Raw genomic sequence first — 25,699 nt, 5'->3', positions numbered from 1 at the left:
GAGTTTGCGGCTGTTGTGAGCTATGACGCTGTTACCCTCTACCCAGGGCGACAGGGTAAGACTCTGTCTCAAAAAAACAAAAGGCTACTTCTGGGAGTTCTTGATGCCAGGTGACTAAAGATAATGCTGTAGCCTTTGAGGGGGGAACTTGGCTGACCTTATCTGGACTAGTGCAGGGCAGGCCTCCGCCCAGGGTCCTCTGCCCTGGAGGCGGTGGGGCAGTCAGCACAGGCCAGGGTCAGCCACAGTGTACTCCTGCAGGTGTTAGGTGCTCCAGGGGAGTTTCAGGCCATTCCAGGTTCTGGAATCCAAGTGGTCTGTCTTCGGGGCACAGAGGACAAGAGACAGAGATGGACTGGACTATGGGCTGTGGGCTCCCTCCCTGCAGCCAGGCGCACGGATGGGGTGATTCTCCATTTCTTCCTGGTTCACCCAGTTTAGACTTCAGGTTCCTGAAACTGGCCCTGCCTGCGCCTCAGCTTGCTGGGGGTTCCAGGGGGTCATTCTCTCTTGGCAGTCAATTGACCTTCCTCCTGGTGGCTCTGCCCAGGCTGCCCCCTTCTCTGGCACATACTTGGGTCTCTTGCAGCTTCAAAACCACGTCTCCTTGGAGCCTCAGTCCCCTTCAGCCACCCTCCCACCCCCAATCTCCTTCTCAGCCACATTCCTCCAGAGTTATCTTGGGTCCTCGCTCCACCTCAGCCCAGCTTTTGCTGTGACCATTTATCACGAGTTGGTACCCACCCTGACCCTCCTGTACACCATATATCCACACAGGGAGCAGAGCAGCTCTCAACAGTTTAGAGTAAAAAGTATCTGGAAAGGCCTCTCTGGCTGGGTAGCCCTAGGTTGGTGTGTGTGCACCTCCCGCCTGCCAGACCCTGCTCTGGGACACAGCTCTCGTGAGACATCCTGGTGGGGAGGCCAGACCGCAGTGTGGCCGTGAGTAGCAGTGCAATGTGGTAGTTAAGTGCTGTAAAGAGAAAAGGCGGAGGGAAGGATTAGAGGGCTACGGATGGGGTACTGTTTTCAAAGAGGGAGGTCAGGGAAGGCCCCCAACATTCAGGTGACTTTTGAGCGGCAGCCTCATGGATGTGAGGACATGAGCAGGACATGTGTAGACACCAGGGAAGGGGCTTGCCAGGCGGAAGTGACATGTGCAAAGGTTTCAGGATCAGAGCATTCCAGAAATGTGGAGGAGCAGCCAAGAGGCCAGTGGGGCTAGGGTGGGGGCCACGGGCTGCAGGGAGTGGAGGGACAGGAGGAATGGCTGGGTCCTGCAGAGGTTGAATTCCCCACTGAGCCGACGGAGAGGTGTGGTCAGAGTCATGCTCTAATAGAATCCTAGCAACTGTGTTTGGGGGTCAGGGTGAATAGGGCCTGGGGCCGGGAAAGCTGCAGGAGAGGCTGCGGCAGTATGCAGAGAAGGGATGAGGCTGCCACAGGCCGGGCTGGCTCTGCGGTGAAGGTAGAGCAGCCCATTTGCTGGTGTATGGAGAGGAGAGTATGAGGAGGAGAAGTTGCTAAGAGTGACTGTCGGGGAGCAAGGATGGGGCTGCTGAGGAGCTGGCTGTTGGGGAGCTCAGTTGCAAGGGTGTCAAGGGAAGGTGCCTAGGCCAGTGGGATGTTGGGTTCCTTGGGTACCTCTGCCAACTGGATGTCCACCTCAGCGCAAACCATCCTGACCCCCCACCCCACCCCGCCAAACCCTGGAGTGGTGACTTCTGGATCATCCAGAAGGATCACCACCTTCCGTGTTTTGGATACGGTGCCCTGGTTAACCAGCTGGAAGTCGCACCAGTGGCTGTCCCATCATATTGGAGCCTCACACAAACTCCAGCTCTAAATCTCTTCACGCACAGGCTCTGGTGTCCCCAGCACATCCGCCAACCCCCACTGCTCTGCCTTCACAATGAAGCCAGCATCAGACTACTAGCCCGGCCTCTGGGCCCCAGCTGGCCTGCGGCGCCCTCACCACTTCCCTGCATTCTGCCACAGCCTCTCCTGCAGCTCTTCCAGCCCCACTCACACCCAGCCCTCACCCTCCCTACACAGCCTCTGGGATCCTAATAAAGCAGATTCTGACCATACCTCTCCTCCGGCTCAGTAGAAAGTACAGCCCATGTCCTCACAGTGACTGGAAGACTCTGCAGGACCCAGCCATTCCTCCTTGGCAGTGTCTGGAGGCTCTGAGCACAGGGCTCAACATCTGTGCCTGTCACATTCTCTTCATGGGCTGGCCTATTCCTTCTCTGACCACCCTCTAGATTTCCACTGGGGGTACTGGAGCCATGCTTCTCCTGCTCACCACCCCTCCTTTCAGGATATTTCCTCTGGGTCATGTTCATCCCAACCCTGCCTACCAGGAGAAGTGACCAGCTTTGCCAGGCCTAATCTAAGAGGAGGTCTCCACCCTTCTCCTCCCTAGGATAGACCTCCAGGTGGTCTGTTAAGTCCCTTTGATCACCAACTGGACACCTGTCCTCCCTCACCAAGAACAACTTACCAGGGTCCAGGCTGTAAAGCTTTAGGCATAGGTAGGGATGGCGTCCCCCTCCCTTTTCCAGAGAGGGGGACATGAGTGACCTGCACAGGAACAGCCTCCCTGAGTCCCCTGAGAAAGCCCTTGCTGAGCCCATCAGCTGCACATCTCTTTCACACGCTCACTTTTCCCCTCATGTCCACCTTTTTGTGTCCTTGTCCTCTGCAATTTGAGGCCAGGCCACTCTTTGGGGGCTGACTTCAGGCCTGGGAACATTTCAAAGTGGGAAGGACTCTGAGAATTAAGAGTTTGAATCCTGGTTCTGCTCCTAGCTCTGTGATCCTGGGAAGCCACAGGTCCTTTCTGAGCCTCCTCCTCATCTGCAGCATGGGAAGAGCAGTGTCCATGTCTCATCTGCAGCCTGAGAAGAGCAGTGTCCATGTCTCATCTGCAGCCTGGGAAGAGCAGTGTCCATGTCTCATCTGCAGCATGGGAAGAGCAGTGTCCATGTCTCATCTGCAGCATGGGAAGAGCAGTGTCCTCTTGGACTCTTTGCAGGAGTTGAATCCCTGGATTCAGCCTATGCTGGGCTCCCCCGTAGCATAGTGGGCAAGTGTATACGTGTGTGGCCCACTCAAGCCACATCAGTCCAGGAAGACATTTTACAGACCTTTTTTGAACACCTGCACTCATCCTCAAGGTAGCCCTTGTCAAATCACTTTTAAAAACTGCCACCTCTCTTGGGCAGCGCCTGTGGCTCAGTGGGTAGGACGCTGGCCCTGTATACCGAGGGTGGCGGGTTCAAACCCAGCCCTAGCCAAACTGCAACAAAAAAATAGCCGGGTGTTGTGGTGGGCACCTGTAGTCCCAGCTACTTGGGAGGCTGAGGCAGGAGAATCGCCTCAGCCCGTCACGGCACTCTACTGAGGGCAATGAAGTGAGACTCTGTCTCAAAACTGCCACCTCGCCCAAGCTCCTGCCACTGGTCCCAGGGACCTGTCTGCTCCTTCTGCTCAAGACCACCCACAAATCTGGCTGCGTCGGATGCCCTCCTCCAGCAGGGCCGTCCCTGTTCTCACTCAGAGGGCATGGCCTCCAGATCCTCCCACCATTACCCCCTCATTGGACCCTGCCCTGGTCTGTCTCGTCCTTTTCCCAGGCTGGAGCGTAGAGGCGAAGACCAGAATCCAGCTTGGTACAGAGCAAGACCATCCCCTTCTTTCTTCTGGGTAACCAGCCTTGGTTGATGTGGCCTAGGCAGCAAAGAACCCCAGGAGAGCGCTTGTGAAGGCTGGGAACGAGTTGTCCCTGTCCCGAGTCTACACTTCTTCTCTGGGAATCAGAAACCCTGAAGGCAGAGACTGGGGGAAGGAGGCCTAGAGGTGTGAGGGGCAGCATATTTTAGGAGGTTGTTTTGCTCTGGCCTGTGCAGTCTGCCAGGATTCTGGCCTGAGGCTCTTGGTGTAGACAGTTAACCACAGAACAGCTTTCAAGATTGCCTGCTTCCTCCAACGTAGTGCCTGGACCACTCTGAAGAGGGTGGCTTCACAGTGCGAGGTGGCCACAGCTGGCCACACACAACCAGCTTGTTTATCTTATGATTATGCACAACCCCAGGACCCCAGGCCCAATCCCAGCCCTACTCTGCCCTGTACGGGTGACCTTGACTCAATGACTCATCTCCACTGAGCCTTAGGTTCTTGATGTACAGAAAGGCAGTGGTCCCAGACCCCAGCTCCCAGGGACAGGGGTGGGTTATAAGCCATGTATTTTAAACACCAGACACAGTGTCTTCTATCCGGCAGGTTTATGGGGAAGAGTTTCTTTACCCGTATCTGTGAATGCGAGTGTGTGTGTCTGTTTCCCAGTGAGAAGCCACATAAACATGGTGGGAAGTGTCTGGGCTCCACTGTCAGATTTCTTGTTCTGAGTTCACTCGCCACCTCTGTGTCCCTGAAGACAAGTGCCACCCGTCCCTGCCTGTAGAGTGGCTGAGAGGACTGGACCCAGTTGCATGTGAAGCTTAGACATTGATGACCATCGCCATCATCATTTCTGGGGTTAACATGGGTCCTCGCATCCACCCCCTTGCTGGTGCCCAGAGCTGCCTCCGCCTAACATTTTTCTTGAGAAAAGTCATTCATGATTTCACAGACCATAATTAGAGACATCCGTGGCTCAGAGGCCAAGGCCCTTGCCCTGACTCACTCCCCAGCTGGAGTCAGAACACGGCATCTCCATGGTCTGGGCTGAGGGGCTGGGTCAGACTGCCAGGCTCACCCACCCCTCTGCTTGAGCCCTTCAGTCATGGAGAATGACTAGTGGCAGGTGTTGGGACCCCAGGTCTCTTTCTGCCCTGGGGACAGGCTCTCTGGCCTGGAGGTGGGTGTCCCTGGAGAGAGAGGCCCTGCAGCAGGCAGGGTATAGGGGCAGGTGACCTGGGCCGGGTACTGGGCCTGGCTGCCCCTCCTATTCCCTCTGCGGGGCCCTGTAGGCTGGCCCTGTGAGCTAAAGAATAGCCAGAGACAGGCACTGGAATGTGCTTTTTATGAGCCACACATTGTTTTAAGCATCACTATATCAGCTCAGCTAAGCCTCACAACAGCCCTGTGAAGTGGGTACTGTCCTTACTCCCATTTTACAAGAACTGAGGCACAGAAGTGTTCCCACCACAGTCACACAGCTGGTAAGCAGTAGAGGCACAAGTGCAGCCGGGAGCCGGGACCCCATTCAGCCCCTCACCTGGCAGAGCGGCAGGGACATGGGGAGACTTCACAAGTACAGCCGGGAGCCGGGACCCCATTCAGCCCCTCACCTGGCAGAGCGGCAGGGACATGGGGAGACTTCACAAGTGCAGCCGGGAGCCGGGACCCCATTCAGCCCCTCACCTGGCAGAGCGGCAGGGACATGGGGAGACTTCACAAGTGCAGCCGGGAGCCGGGACCCCATTCAGCCCCTCACCTGGCAGAGCGGCAGGGACATGGGGAGACTTCACAAGTGCAGCCGGCAGCCGGGACCCCATTCAGCCCCTCACCTGGCAGAGCGGCAGGGACATGGGGAGACTTCACAAGTGCAGCCGGGAGCCGGGACCCCATTCAGCCCCTCACCTGGCAGAGCGGCAGGGGCATGGGGAGACTTCACAAGTGCAGCCGGGAGCCGGGACCCCATTCAGCCCCTCACCTGGCAGAGCGGCAGGGACATGGGGAGACTTCACAAGTGCAGCCGGGAGCCGGGACCCCATTCAGCCCCTCACCTGGCAGAGCGGCAGGGGCATGGGGAGACTTCACAAGTGCAGCCGGGAGCCGGGACCCCATTCAGCCCCTCACCTGGCAGAGCGGCAGGGACATGGGGAGACTTCACAAGTGCAGCCGGGAGCCAGGACCCCATTCAGCCCCTCACCTGGCAGAGCGGCAGGGACATGGGGAGACTTCACAAGTGCAGCCGGGAGCCAGGACCCCATTCAGCCCCTCACCTGGCAGAGCGGCAGGAGCATGGGGAGACTTCACAAGTGCAGCCGGGACCCCGGACCCCAATCAGCCCCTCACCTGGCAGAGTGGCAAGGACATGGGGAGACTGTTCCAGTTTTGCTCTCTGTTCTCCTTTGGTGTCTGGTGTCCTTAGCCAGTAGGACACTCGGGATGCTGTTTTATAGTGATTCAGAGCCTCATCCAGTCTTTTCTCCACATAAAAATAACACATACCACCTCCAGAGGAGGAAGGCATGTTTGGAAAATTGGAGACAGGGCTAGGAGCTTGGGATAACTCAGTGATCAGACCTTGGAATCCCTGGAGGTGGAGGAGAGCCAGCTGTACCTGAGCCTGGGACGGGGCACAGGGCAGAGGGGGTGCCGCCTCGCCTACCCTCTGGCCCTGTCCTCTGCTGGGCCACCACCAGGGGCCCCATGGGGACATGTGGAGTTCATCACATGGGAAGGAGAAGGCTCCTTTCCTAGCCTTTCCTGTCGGCTGGAGGCCAGGTCTTTGGGGGACCCTTGAGCACTTGTCTCTGCTCCTCGTGGGATGGGCAAATGGCACACATGTGGTCTGAGTGATGTACGTGGGGAAGACGAGAGTGTGGGATGGATGGAGGGGCCTTGTGTAGGATGTGAGCTTTGAGCTAAGACCTGAGTATGGCCACTCAGAGGCCAAGAAATACAAGGAAAGGCTGCAGCTTCAGACGGGCTGCATGGTGTTGGAGTTGAAGTCCCTTTTACCACATCTCTGATGCGTGTCTGACCTGCCACAGTTTGTACACTTTCGGTGACAGAGAACTCACCACCTCCCAAGCAGTCCTAACCATTTGAGAGCTTGTGCTCTCTCTCTGGTTGGGTGGCAGTGGTCAGAGTACTGCCTGCAGGGGAAATCCTCTCCCGCCTTGGCTTGTTAGCCTGTCAACGCTTGTCAGGGGATCTGATCACTTCCCCTGTGGCTGCTTCGCTTCTGGCTGAGCAGCCCCAGTGCTTGTTAGTAGAAATCCAGTTTTCTCCTAGCACACTGTGATTTGGGCTTGGCAAATAGAGTCCCTCTCACGTGCTAGCTGGGCTTAGTGGTGTGGAGTGCTAAGTTGGAAGGGGGCTTAGTGTCTGCCAAGAGGAACGGGAGAGACGCTGTGATCATTTAGCAATGTCTGTGGGGCGGGTACCTGCCCCAGGTCTGACATCCCTGCCCTGGGGCTCTGGACAGTCAGTGCCACTCCCAGGTGCCACCCTCCACTGTGATCTGACGACTGCAGCAGGCAGCAGTTTCCCTCCTAGGCTCTCATTCGTGTTAGTGACTGGCTTTTCAGTTGCTTCACAGCATCAGTTCATGTTATTATGTTTTATTTTATTTTATTTTTTTTGTAGAGACAGAGTCTCACTTTCTTGCCCTCAGGAGAGTGCTGTGGCGTCACACAGCTCAAAGCAACCTCCAACTTCTGGGCTTAGGCGATTCTGTTGCCTCCTGAGTAGCTGGGACTACAAGCGCCTGCCACAACTCCTGGCTTTTTTTTGTTGCAGTTTGGCCGGGGGCCACGTTTGAACCTGCCACCCTCAGTATATGGGGCCGGTGTCCTACCCACTGAGCCTCAGGCACCACCCCAGTTCACATTATTTTTATAGTCAACAAAAATATCCACAAGTCGGCCTGGCACCTGTGGCTCAAGCAGCTAAGGCGCCAGCCACTTACACCTGAGCTGGCAGGTTCAAATCCAGCCCGGGCCTGCCAAACAATGACGGCTGCAACCAAAAAACAGCTGGGTGTTGTGGCAGGCGCCTGTAGTCCCAGCTACTTGGGAGGCTGAGGCAGGAGACTTGCTTGAGCCCAGGAGTTTGAGGTTGCTGTGAGCTGTGATGTCACGGCACTCTACCAGGGCCACAGCCTGAGGCTCTGTCTCAGGGGGGAAAAAAAAAATCCACAGGTCTTTTTCATAAGAACAGCCATCAAACCAGATTCTTCTCCTGTCTTGACATTATTTCCATTATATGAATATAGAATTAATTTAAATCAATCCTTTGTTGATGTGCATTTAAATTATTCCCACATTTTTGTAACTAGAAGCAACACTGTGATAAAAACCCTTGTGTTTGTATCTGTGTGCAGTGGTCTTATTTCCTTAGCACAAATCTCTGGGAAGGGGTTTACTGAACCAGGAGCATCTTCTGGAAGTGCTGGGCAGTAGCCACCTAACTGACACAGGACGTTCCTGAGGCTCCAAACTGTCAGGAGGGCTGGGGAAGTGGAGCAGGTGCCACTTCCCGTTGCTTGTCTGCTCCCAAATTCAGGGGTACAGCTGAGGATTCACTCTGGTGTGGTCAGTCCTACCTCATGCTCTGGAGTCGTGGGAGAAGCGTCCCTGAGGGAGCTGAGCTGGGCAGCGGGGTGTTGAGCAGCTCAGAGGCAGTGATGGGGTCAGCGTGTGGGTCCAGTCTGGCTGTTCCCTGACTCCAGAGCCCCACCTGGAGACCCATGTACTCTGGCAAAGTGTGACCCTTGTTTGGATCTGCCCCTCTGCCACGAGAAGGAAGAGGCTGACTGTTCACGTAATGACATTTTTTCCTCCCTCAGAAGAAACTGGGGGCAGAGCTGAGTGCGCAAAGCCTGTAGCTTCCGGGCGCTGCAGAGAAAAACATCTTTATGGGTCTAGCCAGAAAATACTCAAGCATCCATGTGATGTAAGTTTGACAACTGCTCCTAGCTAGTACCCTAAAACAGCTATCCCAGTTAAATCCCCGACCAGCAGATCCAAGCGTGTCCATTGCTGCGTGTACTTGTCAAACTGGGCATTTTCACTCATAGAAATATGACCTTTTTGTTTATGAGTTCAGGTAACTCAGATTAATTAAACTCTATGGGGCCATCAAGAAGTGAGGTTATCTGGCTCAAGATGGGTTCGTGAGCTACATGGAAAACTCTGTTCTGGGCTCACTTTTGCCCACGTGTTTGTTGGAGAATCCTGGTGGTTGCAGCAGGACGGTCTGACCATTTCTTTTCTTTTTAGGATGTTCTGAAATTAGTTTTGATCTTTTGGAGTATGGAAGGGTTGCTACATTTCGTGGCTCAAGGGATGCCATTGACATAGACTTGGCAGGACTAGGTAACAGATTGGCTGGGGCAGGGGAGGGACTAGAAAGATGCCCAGAACTCAGTTCTGGGATTGACGTGGAAGGTTGAGGGTGACTGTCGGGTCTCCCTTTCCTGGGGAGGATGACCTTGAGAGCAGACTAGTCGAGAGCCTGGCAATGCCCAGAAAGTGATCACCTATCCCACGCCACCTCCATCCCATTCCTGTCCCCAAAATGTCCCTGCCCCTGGGCCCAAGGCCACTCTGCACTTCAGGCGACACCCAGTCTAATGTCCTGCCCATCCCAAGTCCAGCGGCCATCACCTGCTTCTCTTCCCTATTCTCCTTTGCCCCGACCATGGAAATCATGGCAACCTTCCAAGTCCCCAGGCAGGCCCAGCCCTCACTCCCTCCCCACTGTCAGGGAGGATGCCCTGCTTGCCTGCTCACAGCTATTTTCAGGCCAGGTGAGAAAGGGCTTGGTAAAGAATGAAATCCCTGCAGACTCATGAGGTGGACATCACTCCTGTGTTCCAGCCTCCTGGGTCAGAGGCAGCACAGTGAGAGTCCTGGTCCACCACTGCCTGGCAGAGCCTCCCAGCAGCCAGACGTGGCCTATGGCCACCAAGGGGCTTCCCATTCCAGAGATCTTTAGGGAGCCGCTCAGCAGTCTCTGTGCACCTGTTAACTCAGGATTATAAGACTGTTTACAATTTTCCTCTTAGTGGTAGAAACCCAGCTGCTCTCTAGAAGGACAAGACTTTCCTGTCAGCCTCTTGCCCAGAAACACAGATTCAGGCCCTGACTAAAACAGTTTGAGGGACACGTATGTGGAAACACTTGTGATGTGCTGACAGGCTGCAGAGAGAAGGGAGGCTGGGCAGAGGCACCGGCTTCCCGGGGGAGCCTGGTCACTCCTCTGTGAGCTGAGGACTAACGGCCTGAAGTCTGAGACAGGCATCATTCCTTACTTCGTACAGTAGTCGGCTGGGGTCCTGAGTGTTCCTAGCAAGGCACTATTCGAAGCTTTGTCAGTAGAATGGGAGAATTTTAAGAGCTGCGTGTCGCATTCCTGTCCCCCCAACCAACACATACACACCTTAAAGGAAGGCTTAAAGGAAGCTGCTGTGGGTGGAGGTTACAGGGGAGGGATTGGGCGACTCCTATAATGTTGAGAGAATCTTCCTGCTAAGATTCCTTGAATACTTTGAAGGCATCTAGTCCAACCCATTTATATTATAGATATGGAAGGTGAGGCCTTGAACTGAGAGGCCACCCCAATTCATGGTCAGATCAAGGCAGAGCCAGGTGAAGAGCCCGGGTCTCCTCTCCCGGTTTCCTCTCCTCACCTGGGCCCATGGGGAAGAGAATATCCGACTGCTTGTCCACAGAGGCCAGAGCCGGTTAGTGGAGTGTAAGTCTTGTCCCTGAGCTGCTGCTACTTGGCAGTGGGGTCCTGTCTGGCCCCATGAGGAGTGGCAGGAATAGAAGCAGAGCGGCAGGGGTGGACCCATTGGCCCCGGGCAAGGCGTTCCCACCCGGCGAAGAAGGGAGCATTGAGGGAGCGCCACAGCCTGGGCGAGGTCTGCGCCCTTCCAGTGGGACCTCCACCCTGGCCCTGGGGACCAGAGAGCCTTTAAAGTCCCTTCCACACTGAGGCTGAGTGATCTTCCAGGGACAGGGAACCTGGCAGGGTCACAAAAAGTTGTGTTTGAAACACTTTGCTGAAATCTCTCCCTCCTTTCTTTGCCCTACACTATAAAACAGTCCACAGTAGAAGCCAGCGTCCGCACAAAAGGAAACATCTTCCGAGTTCGTAGGTCGGGATGAGTGAGCCTGTGTGGTGTGTCCCCACCAGTTGGCCCCACACCTACGTGATACTTGGAGACGCTGAGCTGATGCCATGAGCGTTGGGCTAAGAGGCAATGAGGAGGGGAATGTCAGTCTTGGGGTCCCACCAGCTTGGGCTTGAATCCCAACCCCCCACCCACTGCCTGCATGACCTTGGGTGGCTCTTAGCAGCCTGTCTCCTTTCCTGTAAAGGGGGAGCTAGTAATTTTTCCTTCACAGACTGGTTTTAAGTTACGCCATGGAGACTTTACCTCTTTCATGTTTACATGGATGGAGCTGGAACATATTCTTCTTAGCAGAGTATCTCAGGAATGGAAGAAAAAGTATGCAATGTACTCAGCCCTACTATGAAGCTAAATTATAGCTTTCACATGAAGGCTATAACCCAACTATAGCACAAGACTATGAGAAAAGGGCCAAGAAAGGGGAAGGGAGGGGGGAGGTTAGAATGGAGGGAGGGTGGTGGGTAGGGCCACATCTACGGTGCATCTTAGAATGGGGACAGGTGAAACTTACTAAAGGCAGAATACAAATGTCTACATACAGTAACTAAGAAAATGCCATGAAGGCTACGTTGAACAGTTTGATGAGAATATTTCAGATTATATATGAAACCAGCACATTGTACCCCTTGATTGCATTAACGTACACAGCTATGATTTAACAATTAAAAAAAAAAATAGAGTTACGCCATAACTGTTAAAATGAGCATTCCACATTGTATTTGTCTCTAAATATGCAGCAAATACCAGAAACTGGGGCTCAAACAGCAGACACTTAACTTTTTCATCATCCTGGAGGCTGGAAGTCCGAGATCATGGTGTGGGCAGGTTGTTTCTCCTGTAGCCTCTCTGCTTGGTTTGCGGACGGCCGTGCTCTCCCTTTGTCCTCGTGTAGTTGTCCCTCTGTCTGTCCTAATCACTTCTAAAGTGGACACCAGTCACACTGGATTAGGCCCACCCTGCTGACCCGGTTTTAACTTAATCACCTCCACAAAGACCCTGTCTCCAGTTACAGTCACATGCTGAGATGCTGTGAATTGGGGCTGCTGCATTCAAATTTGGGGGGTACAACAGCCTGGGACAGGCACTGGCACAATGCCTGGGCCCAAGTAGGTGTGCAGGAAAGAGTCACTTTTGTTAATTATTGTTTTTTTTTAAAGGGTAAAGGAACCTAGTGTTGTACTTACCGCAGGTGGTAGGGAGGAGGTGACAGTATTTACTAAGCATCAGGCACTGCTGTCCGCGCTGGGGACCAATCTGTGACCTAATGGGCCAGACCCTATTCTCCAAGAAGACGTTCTTATGTGGGAGACACAGTGAGCAAATCACTCAGGAAAGTTGTCCCATGTGAGAAGGTGGCAGCTTTACAAGAAAAGTAAATCTGAGTGAGTGGGGTGGGACCCTCAGGAAGGTCTTGTGGGCTGCCACCACGGGGCAAGGGAGGAGCAGGACAGAAGGTTCTGTGGGCTCCTCCAGGAGTATGTGGGGCCACCACTTCCACGGCCTGGCACCTGGTTCTGATTTCCCACTCACCTTTCTCCCCTGCAGTGTCGAGGGCGAGGCCCCCAGCAGCGAGACTGGCACGTCCCTCGACAGCCCCTCAGCCTACCACCAGGGCCCCTTGGTGCCCAGTTCCAGCCTGAGCCCGGACCACTACGAGCACACGTCAGTGGGAGCCTATGGGCTGTACTCGGGGCTGCCGGGGCAGCAGCAGCGTGCACGGAGGCCCAAGCTGCAGCACTCGACCTCCATCCTGCGCAAGCAGGCCGAGGAGGAGGCCATCAAGCGCTCTCGCTCACTCTCGGAGAGTTATGAGCTCTCCTCAGACCTGCAGGACAAGCAGGTAGGTGGACCGCGCAAAGAGGAGAGGCAAGGCAGTGGCCTCCCCAGGCACGACAGGCAGCAGAGGAGCCTCCCTGCTGTCAGACGGCTCTTTCTAGCATGTTCAAGGTAGGGTGCATGCTTGCTGACAACTGGCCTTTGCCTTGGCCTGAACTCTGCCTCTTGCTCCTCCTGGGAGCTTTTTGCCCCAGCTTGGTTCAGGCTGGAATGTTTGAATGGACTTGATTGTCTGACAGTCTTTCTAAGGACTCACATAGAGTCATTTTCAGATGAGACCTTTGCCTGGGTTCTCTGTCCCTGTGGCTTGGATCTGGGGGCTGTAGTGGGCATCTGAGCATCATAGCCCAGCACTACCAGGGCACTCAGGTTATATGGCCAGACACAGAGGTTCTGAAGACCCAGAAGAGAAGACGGAGGAAGCCCCCAGGGAGAAAAGGAGGGAGGTCAGTTTATAACATAAATAGCATGAGCTCAGAAAAGAACGCCAAGCCCATCTATCGCCAGCGAGGTTCCTTCCTGGTTCACAAGTCTGTGTTCTTGTGGGGCATTGCCTCATTCGCTCCCTTCCCCAGTGGCCTTGGTCCAGAGGGAGGGCCCACACCCACCATGGGTGGGCTCCTGTGTGCAAAGGAGGGAGGATGAGCAGTCTGCCTGCTTGGCTGGGCCTGAGAAAGGACTAGAGGTAGCCTTTCTGGATGGAGAGGCGAGGAGAGTCCTGTCTCGCTTTGGTGGTGGAAGGGAGAGTCCCCGGGGAGGCAGAGCTCTCACTTCCAAGTCCCTCGGAGGACAGGTGCATAGTAGGCCCTTTAGTGTAAGGATCCAAGTCAATGAACAGACATGTGTGTGGGCCAGTGAATGAACAGGTCTCTTAGCAATTGGAGGCTTCAGGTGAACCCCTAGGCTACCAAGAAGCTCAGCAAGCTTGTAGGGGCAGGCTGAGGAAGCCTGTCTGACTTTGCCCCAGCTGCTCGGCATTCACTGGGCTTCAGGCAGGCTCCTCGTAACTCGCAGGCAGCCATGTCTGCCCCAGCCTGGCCTCAGGCCCCCTCCACCAGGCCCCAAACTTTCCCTCCCTCCTGCCCACATCTGTCCTACAGCCTGCCTGGCCTTCTCTCTGCCCCCTTTCTGTTTTATCCTTTAAGGAGCAGAGGTCTGGGCCCAGTGTGACCCCACCTTCCAAAGGGAGTGGTGGGGACTGCCTAGGGTAAGTCTCTCTTGGTGAAGAATTCCTTTCTTTTCTTTTTTTTGAGACAGAATCTTAAGCTGTTGCCCTGGGTAGAATGCTGTGACGTCATAGCTCATAGCAGTATCCAACTTGGGCTCAAGCGATCTTCTTGCCTCAGTTTTTCTATTTTTAGTAGAGATGGAGTCTCATTTTTGCTCAGGTTGGTCTTGAACTCAGGAGCTCAGGTGTGAGCCACCTCGCCTGCCCAAAGAATTCCTTTTTTAGCCCCTCCCCACCCGGCTCTTAGTGTGCCCTGCAGCTTCCCAGCAGCAGGGAAGAGCAGCCTCTGTTCCATTCACCCGCTGTACGCAGATCCAGAGTAGATCACAGATAGTTTAGAGTAAAAGGCATCTCCAGCAGGACATGAAAATAGAAATGAGAAAGGTTAAGATTTAATCAAGGCTACCCACGAAGATAATTGTATCCTTAATTCAGGTCTGAGGTAGCTGCAGCTGCTCATTTTCATTCTGTGTGTGCAAGCTGAATGCCCACCATGTGCCCACCCTGCTCCTGAGCTGACGCAAGTTAGCAATCAAGAGACAGTTTAATTCCAGAAAGTGATGCAAACTGTAGGGATTACAAAATTGAGGCAGGAAATAGAGTGGCTGTGATGGAGGTGACAGCATCAGATAAGGGTGATTGAGAAGACCTCTTAAGGTGGCATTAGAACTGGGTGTTCAGGTGAGAACTTGAGGCGGGAACTGGTGCAAAGGCCCTGTGGCCACGTCAAACTTGGTATGTGTAAGAGATGAAAAGGAAGGCTGGGAAGAGGCAGGAAAGAGGTAATAGGTGACACTGAAGGCTCCTGAGCATTTGACCCTCTGCTGAGCTTCCTGGCAGGCAAGGCAAAAGTAAGAATGAGACAGGAAGCCTGCGTGGAATCGCCAGGTGAATGGGGTCCCCAATTATAGAGCAGTTTTAAGTCTTGGTCACACAAAGCCTCATTTTAGTGAAAGAAATGCAATGGGTTCTTTCTTTTTTTTCTGGTCCTTGGCCCTCTGTACCTTCTGGTAGTGACCTTGTCCTTCAGAGCAGGAAGCCTGAGTGTCATACACTGTTCTCTGTCATTGAGCAGTGACAGTTGTGCCTTGCAAAAGGGTTCCTCTGGGTTCCTCATCCCGCTGTTCAGAAGCGTGCCTTTACAGGGTGAGTGAGGGCCTGCTGGCAGAGCTCTCTTACCCACCGACCGGCCTGGGCTGGACACTGCCCTCCCCTGCACCTCTCCTCACCCGAGAAGTGGGTGGTGGGAGTCCTCCAGAGGTCAGCCGGCGCCACATCAGCCAAGGGTGTGAGTTTTGCAGGACACACAGTAGATGAATTCCACAGATGTAGTGGAATTCCTGCCCCTGTGTTGCAATAAGCTTTTAGACCAGGCCTGGTGTTGGTTAGAGCTCAGAAAGAAAAAGGCCATGGTGAGTTTGGGGGATGAGTAAGAGCAGATCCAGGCAGTGCATGTGCCCTTGGGGAGGGACTACAAGGGTCTTCAGTGACTAAATGCAGAGCCTGTTTCTGCCTCCCTGTGTCCCATTGCCCCTGGCGCACACACACACAGACGAGGGCAAGAGGCCTCGGGAAAACAGGGTAGCTGCCTGGTGTGTGAGGTCTGGAGCCAGCAGGTGAGATGGTCCTGGGATGAGCTCCAGGCCTGGTGGAGCTCATCCCCGGAGTTGGTGTCCCTGGTGCTTGCAACACCTCCACCCAGGGTTGACAAGAGGCTCTAGGACTACAGCCTTTCTCAGACAAAAAGGGGAGGGAAGGGAAAAAAGGCTTCCAGGAGTCCAGCCACGGGTACTTTACTGGCTTTGCAGGCATTCTGAGTTATACTTAACAACCCAAAAAATAGAAATTTTCTGCTTACAGATGTGGAAGTGAGGTCATCTCTTTGGATGGTGTTCAGTAACTTCAGGGCAAGAAGAAAAACAACCGCCCTGGCTGACTGTGGGCCTGGCTGGGCTTGGGAAAGTCATTTTGATCCCTGCCCCCCAGCTCTGCTCTGCCCAGATTGCCCGCCCCGCCCCCTCCTTTGGCCCCATTCATTCACTGTTGGTCACTTTCCGGGCCTGTTTCCTGGGTGCCCCTGAGATAGGGGTGGCCCCACAGAGACTCATGACACACACTGACTTTGCAGGGAGGTGAGCAGAAACATGAAGTCACTTGCCCCGGCCACCTGCATGGGATGCCAGAGGCCCAGGCTGCACATGCAGGCCCACCAGGCCCACAGCAGCCCTGAGAGCCCTGCCCCCACCTCCCCATCCCGACTCAGGCTACAGCCTTTGTTTTGCTTGGTATTTGTTTAGCTTGATTTCAGCTCTGAGCCTGCGTCTGTCTGTTCTTTACAGACGCTTAGCTCCTTGAGGCAAGGACTGTGTGTCTCCCCTTCTGCCATCAGGTTTGGTTGATGCCTGGTATGCAGTGGGCATCACACCCACCTTGGTGGGACCAAGCAGGCAGGCACAGTGTGTAGCCTCGAACTTAGGGGCCTGAGACCTCTCCTAGCCCCACATCAGATGCCTGCCGAAGAGGCCTGGCTTGTCAGAAAGGACAATTCCTTATCTTAGCTTTCCTTTGATTCTCACAGAGCTGGCTCCAGCTGTAGGGATGTGTTCATTTTTAAGGAGCAAGGTTCAGGAAGCAGCCCTAAGGTTGCTAAGCCTAAGAACCCTAAGGGCTGCTTCCTGAACCTTGGTTATGGGTGTCCTTGGTTATGGGTGGGCCTGTGTGAGCCTTAGCACTTCAGGAGGCCCATGTGTCACACTTGGAGCTGGTCCGGCCCCCTCCCTGCTTACAACCCTGCTCTTGCAGCGTCAGCTGTGCACCCCATCTCTAAACGCAGAAACAAGCCATCAGGAACCATGATGTCCAAGAGTGAGAGCCACCCCAGAGCCTGAGGCCTGCTGAGTGTGTATGGAGTCTGCTCTGGGCCCTGTCTGAGGGTCTCTCCAGCTGCCCCCGTTTTATAGATGAGGAAACTGAGGAACTGCACAGGTCCAAGGCTTATCCAGGTCACAGCTAACGAGGGGCAGAGCCTAGGCACCAGGTCTTGCTCCTCAGCACAGCAGACCCGTGGGTCTCCCCGAAACTCAGTGACTCCTCTGACCAGAGCTGGTTGATGCCACTGAGAAGAAATGAGGCTAGAATCCTGTGGCTCATCCTCAGCACCCCAGGCCTTGCCGAGCCTGTCCTCAGTCTCTCAAGCTGCATGGGCCTCAGGTTCCTCTTCCCCAGAGGGGCCAGCTTCACTTCTTCCAGCAGCTCTAAAAGCATACTTATCAGACCGCATGCCACGAGCTGCGTGAGGACCAAAGGTGTCTGTGACCCAAGAGGTTTGGGAAACACAGCATGCTGTCTTCTACTGCCCTTTAATGGCCAGGCACAGTGGCTGACACCTGTAAAGTAATTCTATCACTTTGAGAGGCCAAGGTGGGAGGATCATTTGAAATCAGGAGTTCAAGACCAGCCTGGGCAATACAGTGTGACCCTGACTCTACAAAAATTTTAAAATTAGGAGGGCATAGTGGCTCATGTCTGTAGTCTCGAGTACTTGGTGGGGCTGAGGCAGGAGAATCACTTGAGCCCAGGAGTTTGAGGTTGCTGTGAGCTATGATAATACCACGGCACTCTACCCAAGGTAACAGAATGAGACTCTGTCTCTTAAAAAAACGGTTCTGAGAAAGGAAGTGCATACTCACCTCGGGACCTGGATTTCACAGAAGCCCACCAATGTCCCTCAGCAGATGCTCTAATCAGCTTTGGGACACAAGACCTTCCCGAGTTGCGCCACACACTGCAGGGGCAGGTCAGGAAGCAAGAAGGAGCTCGGGCGGAGGGGGCGCTGTGCCTGTGTGTGGGGCTGGCCTCACTCTCTTCTCCTCCCACCAGGTGGAGATGCTAGAACGAAAGTATGGGGGACGCCTCGTGACCCGCCATGCAGCCCGCACCATCCAGACGGCGTTCCGCCAGTACCAGATGAACAAGAACTTCGAGCGCCTGCGCAGCTCCATGTCAGAGAACCGCATGTCACGCCGCATTGTGCTGTCCAACATGAGGATGCAGTTCTCCTTTGAGGGCCCCGAGAAAGTGCACAGCTCCTACTTTGAGGGGAAGCAGGTTTCCGTGACCAACGATGGCTCCCAGCTGGGTGCCCTGGTGCCTGCTGAGTGTGGTGACCTTGGAGAGCCATCTAACCTTAAGTCTCCCACCGCCTCCAGTGACTTCACCGATGCCATCACAGAGCTGGAAGACGCCTTCTCCCGGCAGGTGAAGTCACTGGCCGAGTCCATCGATGATGCCCTCAACTGCCGCAGCCTGCACTCGGAGGAGGTGCCTGCCCTGGACACTGCCAGAGCCCGGGACACTGAGCCCAAGCCGGCCTTGCATAGCATGGACCACCACAAACTGGATGAGATGACAGCCTCATACAGTGATGTCACCCTGTACATTGATGAGGAGGAGCTGTCCCCTCCTCTGCCTCTCTCACAGGTAGGGGACCGGCCGTCCAGCACTGAATCGGACCTGCGACTGCGGGCTGGGGGCACAGCCCAGGACTACTGGGCCCTGGCCCACAAGGAGGACAAGGCCGACACCGACACCAGTTGCCGGAGCACCCCGTCCCTGGAGCGGCAGGAGCAGCGGCTGCGGGTGGAGCACCTTCCCCTGCTCACCATCGAGCCCCCCAGTGACAGCTCTGTAGACCTTAGCGACCGCTCAGACCGTGGCTCACTCAAGAGGCAGAGCGCCTACGAGCGCAGCCTTGGGGGGCAGCAGGGCAGCCCCAAGCACGGCCCCCACGGCGGACCCCCAAAGGGCCTCCCCCGTGAGGAGCCGGAGTTGCGGCCCCGGCCCCCCAGACCCCTGGACAGCCACCTGGCCATCAACGGCTCAGCCAACCGTCAGAGCAAGTCGGAGTCGGACTACTCAGACGGCGACAACGACAGCATCAAGAGCACGTCCAACTCCAACGACACCATCAACTGCAGCTCCGAGTCCTCCTCCCGAGACAGCCTGCGGGAGCAGACGCTCAGCAAGCAGACCTACCACAAGGAGACCCGCAACAGCTGGGACTCACCTGCCTTCAGCAACGATGTCATCCGCAAGAGGCATTACCGCATCGGCCTGAACCTCTTCAACAAGTGAGTACCAAGGGGTGCCTGCCCGCCGCTGCCCAGCCGGACGGGGCCTGGAGCGGGGCCCCGAGCAAGGCAGGGCTGAGCCCCCGTGCTATGGCTTATGTGCCCACGCAGTGCTGGGTTTGAGGTTCAGACTGAGCACACATAGGCGGGCAGGACACCTCACAAGGCGTTAGGGGACATTCCAGCTGTGAGGGGACCGCTGTCAATGGGGATGGCAGGCACTCGGGCTGAGCAGGGCAGAATGGGGGCTTTTCTGTGGTGAAGCAACTTGAGAGAGTGTCATCTGCTCTGAGTCTAGGGCCCTGCCGGGCATGTCACCCCTGTGTCTACTGCAACTACTGGGTATTTAGGGCCATGGCCTGCCTAGTTAGGCTCGAGGTGATGCGGGACACAAAGGCCTTTGAGTAAGGGCATGATAGGCCATGTCTGGGAGTGAGACCCAGGGGCAGACACAGGCCAGGCCCAGGGCTGTGTCTGAGGGTAACACCCCAGAGACAGTTGCAGGGCAGACCCAGGGCTCTATTTGGCAGGGGACAACCCAGGGACAGATGCAGACCAGGCCCAGGGCCGTGTCTGAGGCTAACACTCCAGAGACAGTTGCAGACCAGACCCAGGGCTATGTTTGAAGGTGACACCTCAGGGGCAGATACAGGCTGGACCTAGGCACTTGTTGGGGACCCCAGGGCCAGATGCAGGGCAGAACCAGCAAGGCCTTGTCTGAGGGGAACAACCCAAGAGCAGATGCAGGCTGGACCTGGAGTTGTGTCTGGCCCAGGTCCTTGGGAGCTACGTGTATTGGGTTCATTGAGTGACTGCTTCCCCTGAGGGTCCTAATGAAGGTGCTGCCGGCCATCCTGAGAGCAGATTCAAGCAGAGATGGATATTTAAAGCAGACTATTCTTAGCACAGCCAAAAATAACATGAGGAAGGGAGGGAGGGCTAAGCACTCCCTCAGGAGACACTGGCAGGCTCTTGTGAAGCCGGAGACGTCACATTATTTCCATCCCCGGGGCCTCTGGGATTTGGGGTCATCAGACACCATCCTGGCACCAGCTCTCCTGGGGTTGGGAACATGGAGAGGATGTGGCCAGCCTGCCTGGTGATTTCTGACACTCATCCTGGGAGCCCGGGGCAGACAGTGGTTTTCCCAAAAGGTCACATTAGGGTAGAGAGTGATACGGAGGGGGCCTGGTCCCCTTGCAGCCAGTGCTGGCTGCACTTCCCTGCTCCCTGCTCCCGTTTCTCCTAAGTTGTAGGTCAGGGTGCTTCTAAACCATACCGGGTAGACAGAAGTCCTATGCGGACTATCAGGCCTGTCCTAGAAAGTGGTTCTAGGGAATGGCGTAGTCACTTGGGACTGACCAAGGGGCTGTGGGTTATAGGTTCTTGCTCAGCTGAGTCTTGGACATCTCACGTCAGTCAGGGGCGCCTTCTCCTGAGCTTGACCATCTCACGTCAGCCAGGGGCGCTTTCTCCTGAGCTTGACCATCTCACGTCAGTCAGGGGCGCTTTCTCCTGAGCTTGACCATCTCACGTCAGCCAGGGGCGCTTTCTCCTGAGCTTGACCATCTCACGTCAGTCAGGGGCGCCTTCTCCTGAGCTTGTCCATCTCACGTCAGCCAGGGGCGCCTTCTCCTGAGCTTGACCATCTCACGTCAGTCAGGGGCGCTTTCTCCTGAGCTTGACCATCTCACGTCAGCCAGGGGCGCCTTCTCCTGAGCTTGACCATCTCACGTCAGCCAGGGGCGCCTTCTCCTGAGCTTGACCATCTCACATCAGCCAGGGGCGCCTTCTCCTGAGCTTGACCATCTCACGTCAGCCAGGGGCGCCTTCTCCTGAGCTTGACCATCTCACATCAGCCAGGGGCGCCTTCTCCTGAGCTTGACCATCTCACATCAGCCAGGGGCGCTTTCTCCTGAGCTTGACCATCTCACGTCAGTCAGGGGCGCTTTCTCCTGAGCTTGACCATCTCACGTCAGTCAGGGGCGCTTTCTCCTGAGCTTGACCATCTCACGTCAGCCAGGGGCGCTTTCTCCTGAGCTTGTCCATCTCACGTCAGTCAGGGGCGCCTTCTCCTGAGCTTGACCATCTCACGTCAGCCAGGGGCGCCTTCTCCTGAGCTTGACCATCTCACGTCAGCCAGGGGCGCCTTCTCCTGAGCTTGACCATCTCACGTCAGCCAGGGGCGCCTTCTCCTGAGCTTGACCATCTCACATCAGCCAGGGGCGCCTTCTCCTGAGCTTGACCATCTCACATCAGCCAGGGGCGCTTTCTCCTGAGCTTGACCATCTCACGTCAGCCAGGGGCGCCTTCTCCTGAGCTTGACCATCTCACGTCAGCCAGGGGCGCCTTCTCCTGAGCTTGACCATCTCACGTCAGCCAGGGGCGCCTTCTCCTGAGCTTGACCATCTCACATCAGCCAGGGGCGCCTTCTCCTGAGCTTGACCATCTCACATCAGCCAGGGGCGCCTTCTCCTGAGCTTGACCATCTCACGTCAGCCAGGGGCGCCTTCTCCTGAGCTTGACCATCTCACGTCAGCCAGGGGCGCCTTCTCCTGAGCTTGACCATCTCACATCAGCCAGGGGCGCCTTCTCCTGAGCTTGACCATCTCACATCAGCCAGGGGCGCCTTCTCCTGAGCTTGGACATCTCACGTCAGCCAGGGGCGCCTTCTCCTGAGCTTGACCATCTCACATCAGCCAGGGGCGCCTTCTCCTGAGCTTGACCATCTCACGTCAGCCAGGGGCGCCTTCTCCTGAGCTTGACCATCTCACATCAGCCAGGGGCGCCTTCTCCTGAGCTTGACCATCTCACATCAGCCAGGGGCGCTTTCTCCTGAGCTTGACCATCTCACATCAGCCAGGGGCGCCTTCTCCTGAGCTTGACCATCTCACGTCAGTCAGGGGCGCCTTCTCCTGAGCTTGACCATCTCACGTCAGCCAGGGGCGCCTTCTCCTGAGCTTGACCATCTCACATCAGTCAGGGGCGCCTTCTCCTGAGCTTGGACATCTCACGTCAGTCAGGGGCGCCTTCTCCTGAGCTTGACCATCTCACATCAGCCAGGGGCGCCTTCTCCTGAGCTTGGACATCTCACATCAGCCAGGGGCGCCTTCTCCTGAGCTTGACCATCTCACGTCAGCCAGGGGCGCCTTCTCCTGAGCTTGACCATCTCACATCAGCCAGGGGCGCCTTCTCCTGAGCTTGACCATCTCACATCAGCCAGGGGCGCTTTCTCCTGAGCTTGACCATCTCACGTCAGTCAGGGGCGCTTTCTCCTGAGCTTGACCATCTCACGTCAGTCAGGGGCGCTTTCTCCTGAGCTTGACCATCTCACGTCAGCCAGGGGCGCTTTCTCCTGAGCTTGTCCATCTCACGTCAGTCAGGGGCGCCTTCTCCTGAGCTTGACCATCTCACGTCAGCCAGGGGCGCCTTCTCCTGAGCTTGACCATCTCACGTCAGCCAGGGGCGCCTTCTCCTGAGCTTGACCATCTCACGTCAGCCAGGGGCGCCTTCTCCTGAGCTTGACCATCTCACATCAGCCAGGGGCGCCTTCTCCTGAGCTTGACCATCTCACATCAGCCAGGGGCGCTTTCTCCTGAGCTTGACCATCTCACGTCAGCCAGGGGCGCCTTCTCCTGAGCTTGACCATCTCACGTCAGTCAGGGGCGCCTTCTCCTGAGCTTGACCATCTCACGTCAGCCAGGGGCGCCTTCTCCTGAGCTTGACCATCTCACATCAGTCAGGGGCGCCTTCTCCTGAGCTTGGACATCTCACGTCAGTCAGGGGCGCCTTCTCCTGAGCTTGGACATCTCACATCAGCCAGGGGCGCCTTCTCCTGAGCTTGACCATCTCACGTCAGCCAGGGGCGCCTTCTCCTGAGCTTGACCATCTCACATCAGCCAGGGGCGCCTTCTCCTGAGCTTGACCATCTCACGTCAGCCAGGGGCGCCTTCTCCTGAGCTTGACCATCTCACATCAGCCAGGGGCGCCTTCTCCTGAGCTTGACCATCTCACGTCAGCCAGGGGCGCCTTCTCCTGAGCTTGACCATCTCACATCAGCCAGGGGCGCCTTCTCCTGAGCTTGACCATCTCACATCAGCCAGGGGCGCCTTCTCCTGAGCTTGGACATCTCACGTCAGCCAGGGGCGCCTTCTCCTGAGCTTGACCATCTCACATCAGCCAGGGGCGCCTTCTCCTGAGCTTGACCATCTCACATCAGCCAGGGGCGCCTTCTCCTGAGCTTGACCATCTCACATCAGCCAGGGGCGCCTTCTCCTGAGCTTGACCATCTCACGTCAGTCAGGGGCGCCTTCTCCTGAGCTTGGACATCTCACATCAGTCAGGGGCGCCTTCTCCTGAGCTTGACCATCTCACGTCAGTCAGGGGCACTTTCTCCTGAGCTTGGACATCTCACGTCAGCCAGGGGCGCCTTCTCCTGAGCTTGACCATCTCACATCAGCCAGGGGCGCCTTCTCCTGAGCTTGACCATCTCACGTCAGTCAGGGGCGCCTTCTCCTGAGCTTGGACATCTCACATCAGTCAGGGGCGCCTTCTCCTGAGCTTGACCATCTCACGTCAGTCAGGGGCACTTTCTCCTGAGCTTGGACATCTCACGTCAGCCAGGGGCGCCTTCTCCTGAGCTTGACCATCTCACATCAGCCAGGGGCGCCTTCTCCTGAGCTTGACCATCTCACGTCAGTCAGGGGCGCCTTCTCCTGAGCTTGGACATCTCACATCAGTCAGGGGCGCTTTCTCCTGAGCTTGACCATCTCACGTCAGCCAGGGGCGCTTTCTCCTGAGCTTGACCATCTCACGTCAGTCAGGGGTGCCTTCTCCTGAGCTTGACCATCTCACGTCAGTCAGGGGTGCTTTCTCCTGAGCTTGACCATCTCACATCAGCCAGGGGCGCTTTCTCCTGAGCTTGACCATCTCACATCAGCCAGGGGCGCTTTCTCCTGAGCTTGACCATCTCACATCAGCCAGGGGCGCCTTCTCCTGAGCTTGACCATCTCACGTCAGTCAGGGGTGCTTTCTCCTGAGCTTGACCATCTCACATCAGCCAGGGGCGCTTTCTCCTGAGCTTGACCATCTCACATCAGCCAGGGGTGCTTTCTCCTGAGCTTGACCATCTCACATCAGCCAGGGGTGCTTTCTCCTGAGCTTGGACATCTCACATCAGCCAGGGGCGCTTTCTCCTGAGCTTGACCATCTCACATCAGCCAGGGGTGCTTTCTCCTGAGCTTGGACATCTCACATCAGCCAGGGGCACTTTCTCCTGAGCTTGACCATCTCACGTCAGTCAGGGGCGCTTTCTCCTGAGCTTGGACATCTCACATCAGCCAGGGGCACTTTCTCCTGAGCTTGACCATCTCACATCAGCCAGGGGCGCCTTCTCCTGAGCTTGACCATCTCACATCAGCCAGGGGCGCCTTCTCCTGAGCTTGACCATCTCACATCAGCCAGGGGCGCCTTCTCCTGAGCTTGGACATCTCATGTCAGCCAGGGGCACTTTCTCCTGAGCCTCTGATCTGCCGGTGGCCCGTTGCACATATGGGCCAGCCCCACCACACACAAGCCACAGCTGGAGCAGTGCACAGGATAGTGTGCCTGTATGCATATGAGCTGCTGTTTATTTTTTGATCCTTGCTAACATCACTGGGGCCTGGGTATGTGTGATGTTGTCTCCCCCTGGGATATCACTGCACCTCCTGCTGGGCCGTGCACGTAGGCGGCCTCGTCCTGCTAACTGCTACGTGGTGGTCCACAGTGTGGCCGTCCCTTGGTTTTTGGCCAGTTGTTTTTTTCACAATGATCAGTAGTATGACGGTGAAAGTAATCCTTTACACACATAGCCAAGTGAGTTTCCAGATAAGATAGCTGGAAGTGGAATTGTTTGGTCTCAGGTAGACGTTTTCAGTTGAAATAAGAGCTGCTCAGATTACTATTAAAAGGCTATGCCTGTCCCCACACTGCCACTGGATTTAAGAGTCCCTGTTTCCCTCCATACACCTATCAACACTTAGTCGTCTTTTCCCCTCCAATCACTGGGTAGAAATTGCATCTCTTGTTTTTTTTAATTTTCTCTTACCTGCTTGCTTCAAAGGCAGAGCATCTGTGTCGTTTGGCTGTTTGCCTGTCTATAAAACGGCTGTTCATGTTCTTTGCCTGTTTTTCTATTGATTGTCAATTTCTAAGACGTGTCATAAGTAGGCGTTCTTTATGTGTTCTGGGTAATAGTCTTTTTTTTTTTTGATGAAAACTTTAATTAAAAATAACTCTTGAGGGTATAAAAATGATGCTTTGCTGGTTTTAATTTACATCCTGAGTCTTCACTCATGCATCAATAAACCCTCTGCTCCACTTTCCAAATTCTTAGAAAGGCAGACAGAGCTCAAAGTTGCCCACTGCCCAGCTCTGCACAAATAAATCCAAGGGTCTGGGAGAGGAAGAGGGGTTTTTCCTTCTCTAGAGTGGTCCTTGTGGGCCTTTTTAGTTCTCTCAGCAAGAAAAGTGCTCCTGGAAGTTGGAGCTGTCAGGAGAGATGAGGTCCATCTGCTATCATATTTTTATTTTAATTTAATTTAATTTAATTTATTATTAAATCGTAGCTGTGTACATTAATGCAAT

General features: G+C 55.4%; 1 protein-coding gene across 9 annotated transcripts in view; it reads left to right on the top strand.

Annotated features, from left to right (window-relative positions):
- Positions 1-25,699, top strand: part of IQSEC1 (IQ motif and Sec7 domain ArfGEF 1) — a 402,419-nt gene that overhangs the window by 341,578 nt on the left and 35,142 nt on the right. For all 9 annotated transcript variants that reach the window (XM_053598868.1, XM_053598861.1, XM_053598866.1 and 6 more), the window contains 2 exons: positions 12,425-12,719; positions 17,823-19,072. In XM_053598868.1, the coding sequence (XP_053454843.1) occupies positions 12,425-12,719; positions 17,823-19,072 (1,545 nt within the window). Of the gene's footprint in view, positions 1-12,424; positions 12,720-17,822; positions 19,073-25,699 lie in introns of those variants that run through there.

Source organism: Nycticebus coucang, chromosome 8 (assembly GCF_027406575.1).
Source record: "Nycticebus coucang isolate mNycCou1 chromosome 8, mNycCou1.pri, whole genome shotgun sequence".
Taxonomy (NCBI): domain Eukaryota; kingdom Metazoa; phylum Chordata; class Mammalia; order Primates; family Lorisidae; genus Nycticebus; species Nycticebus coucang.
This window is presented reverse-complemented; position numbering and strand designations above follow the sequence as displayed.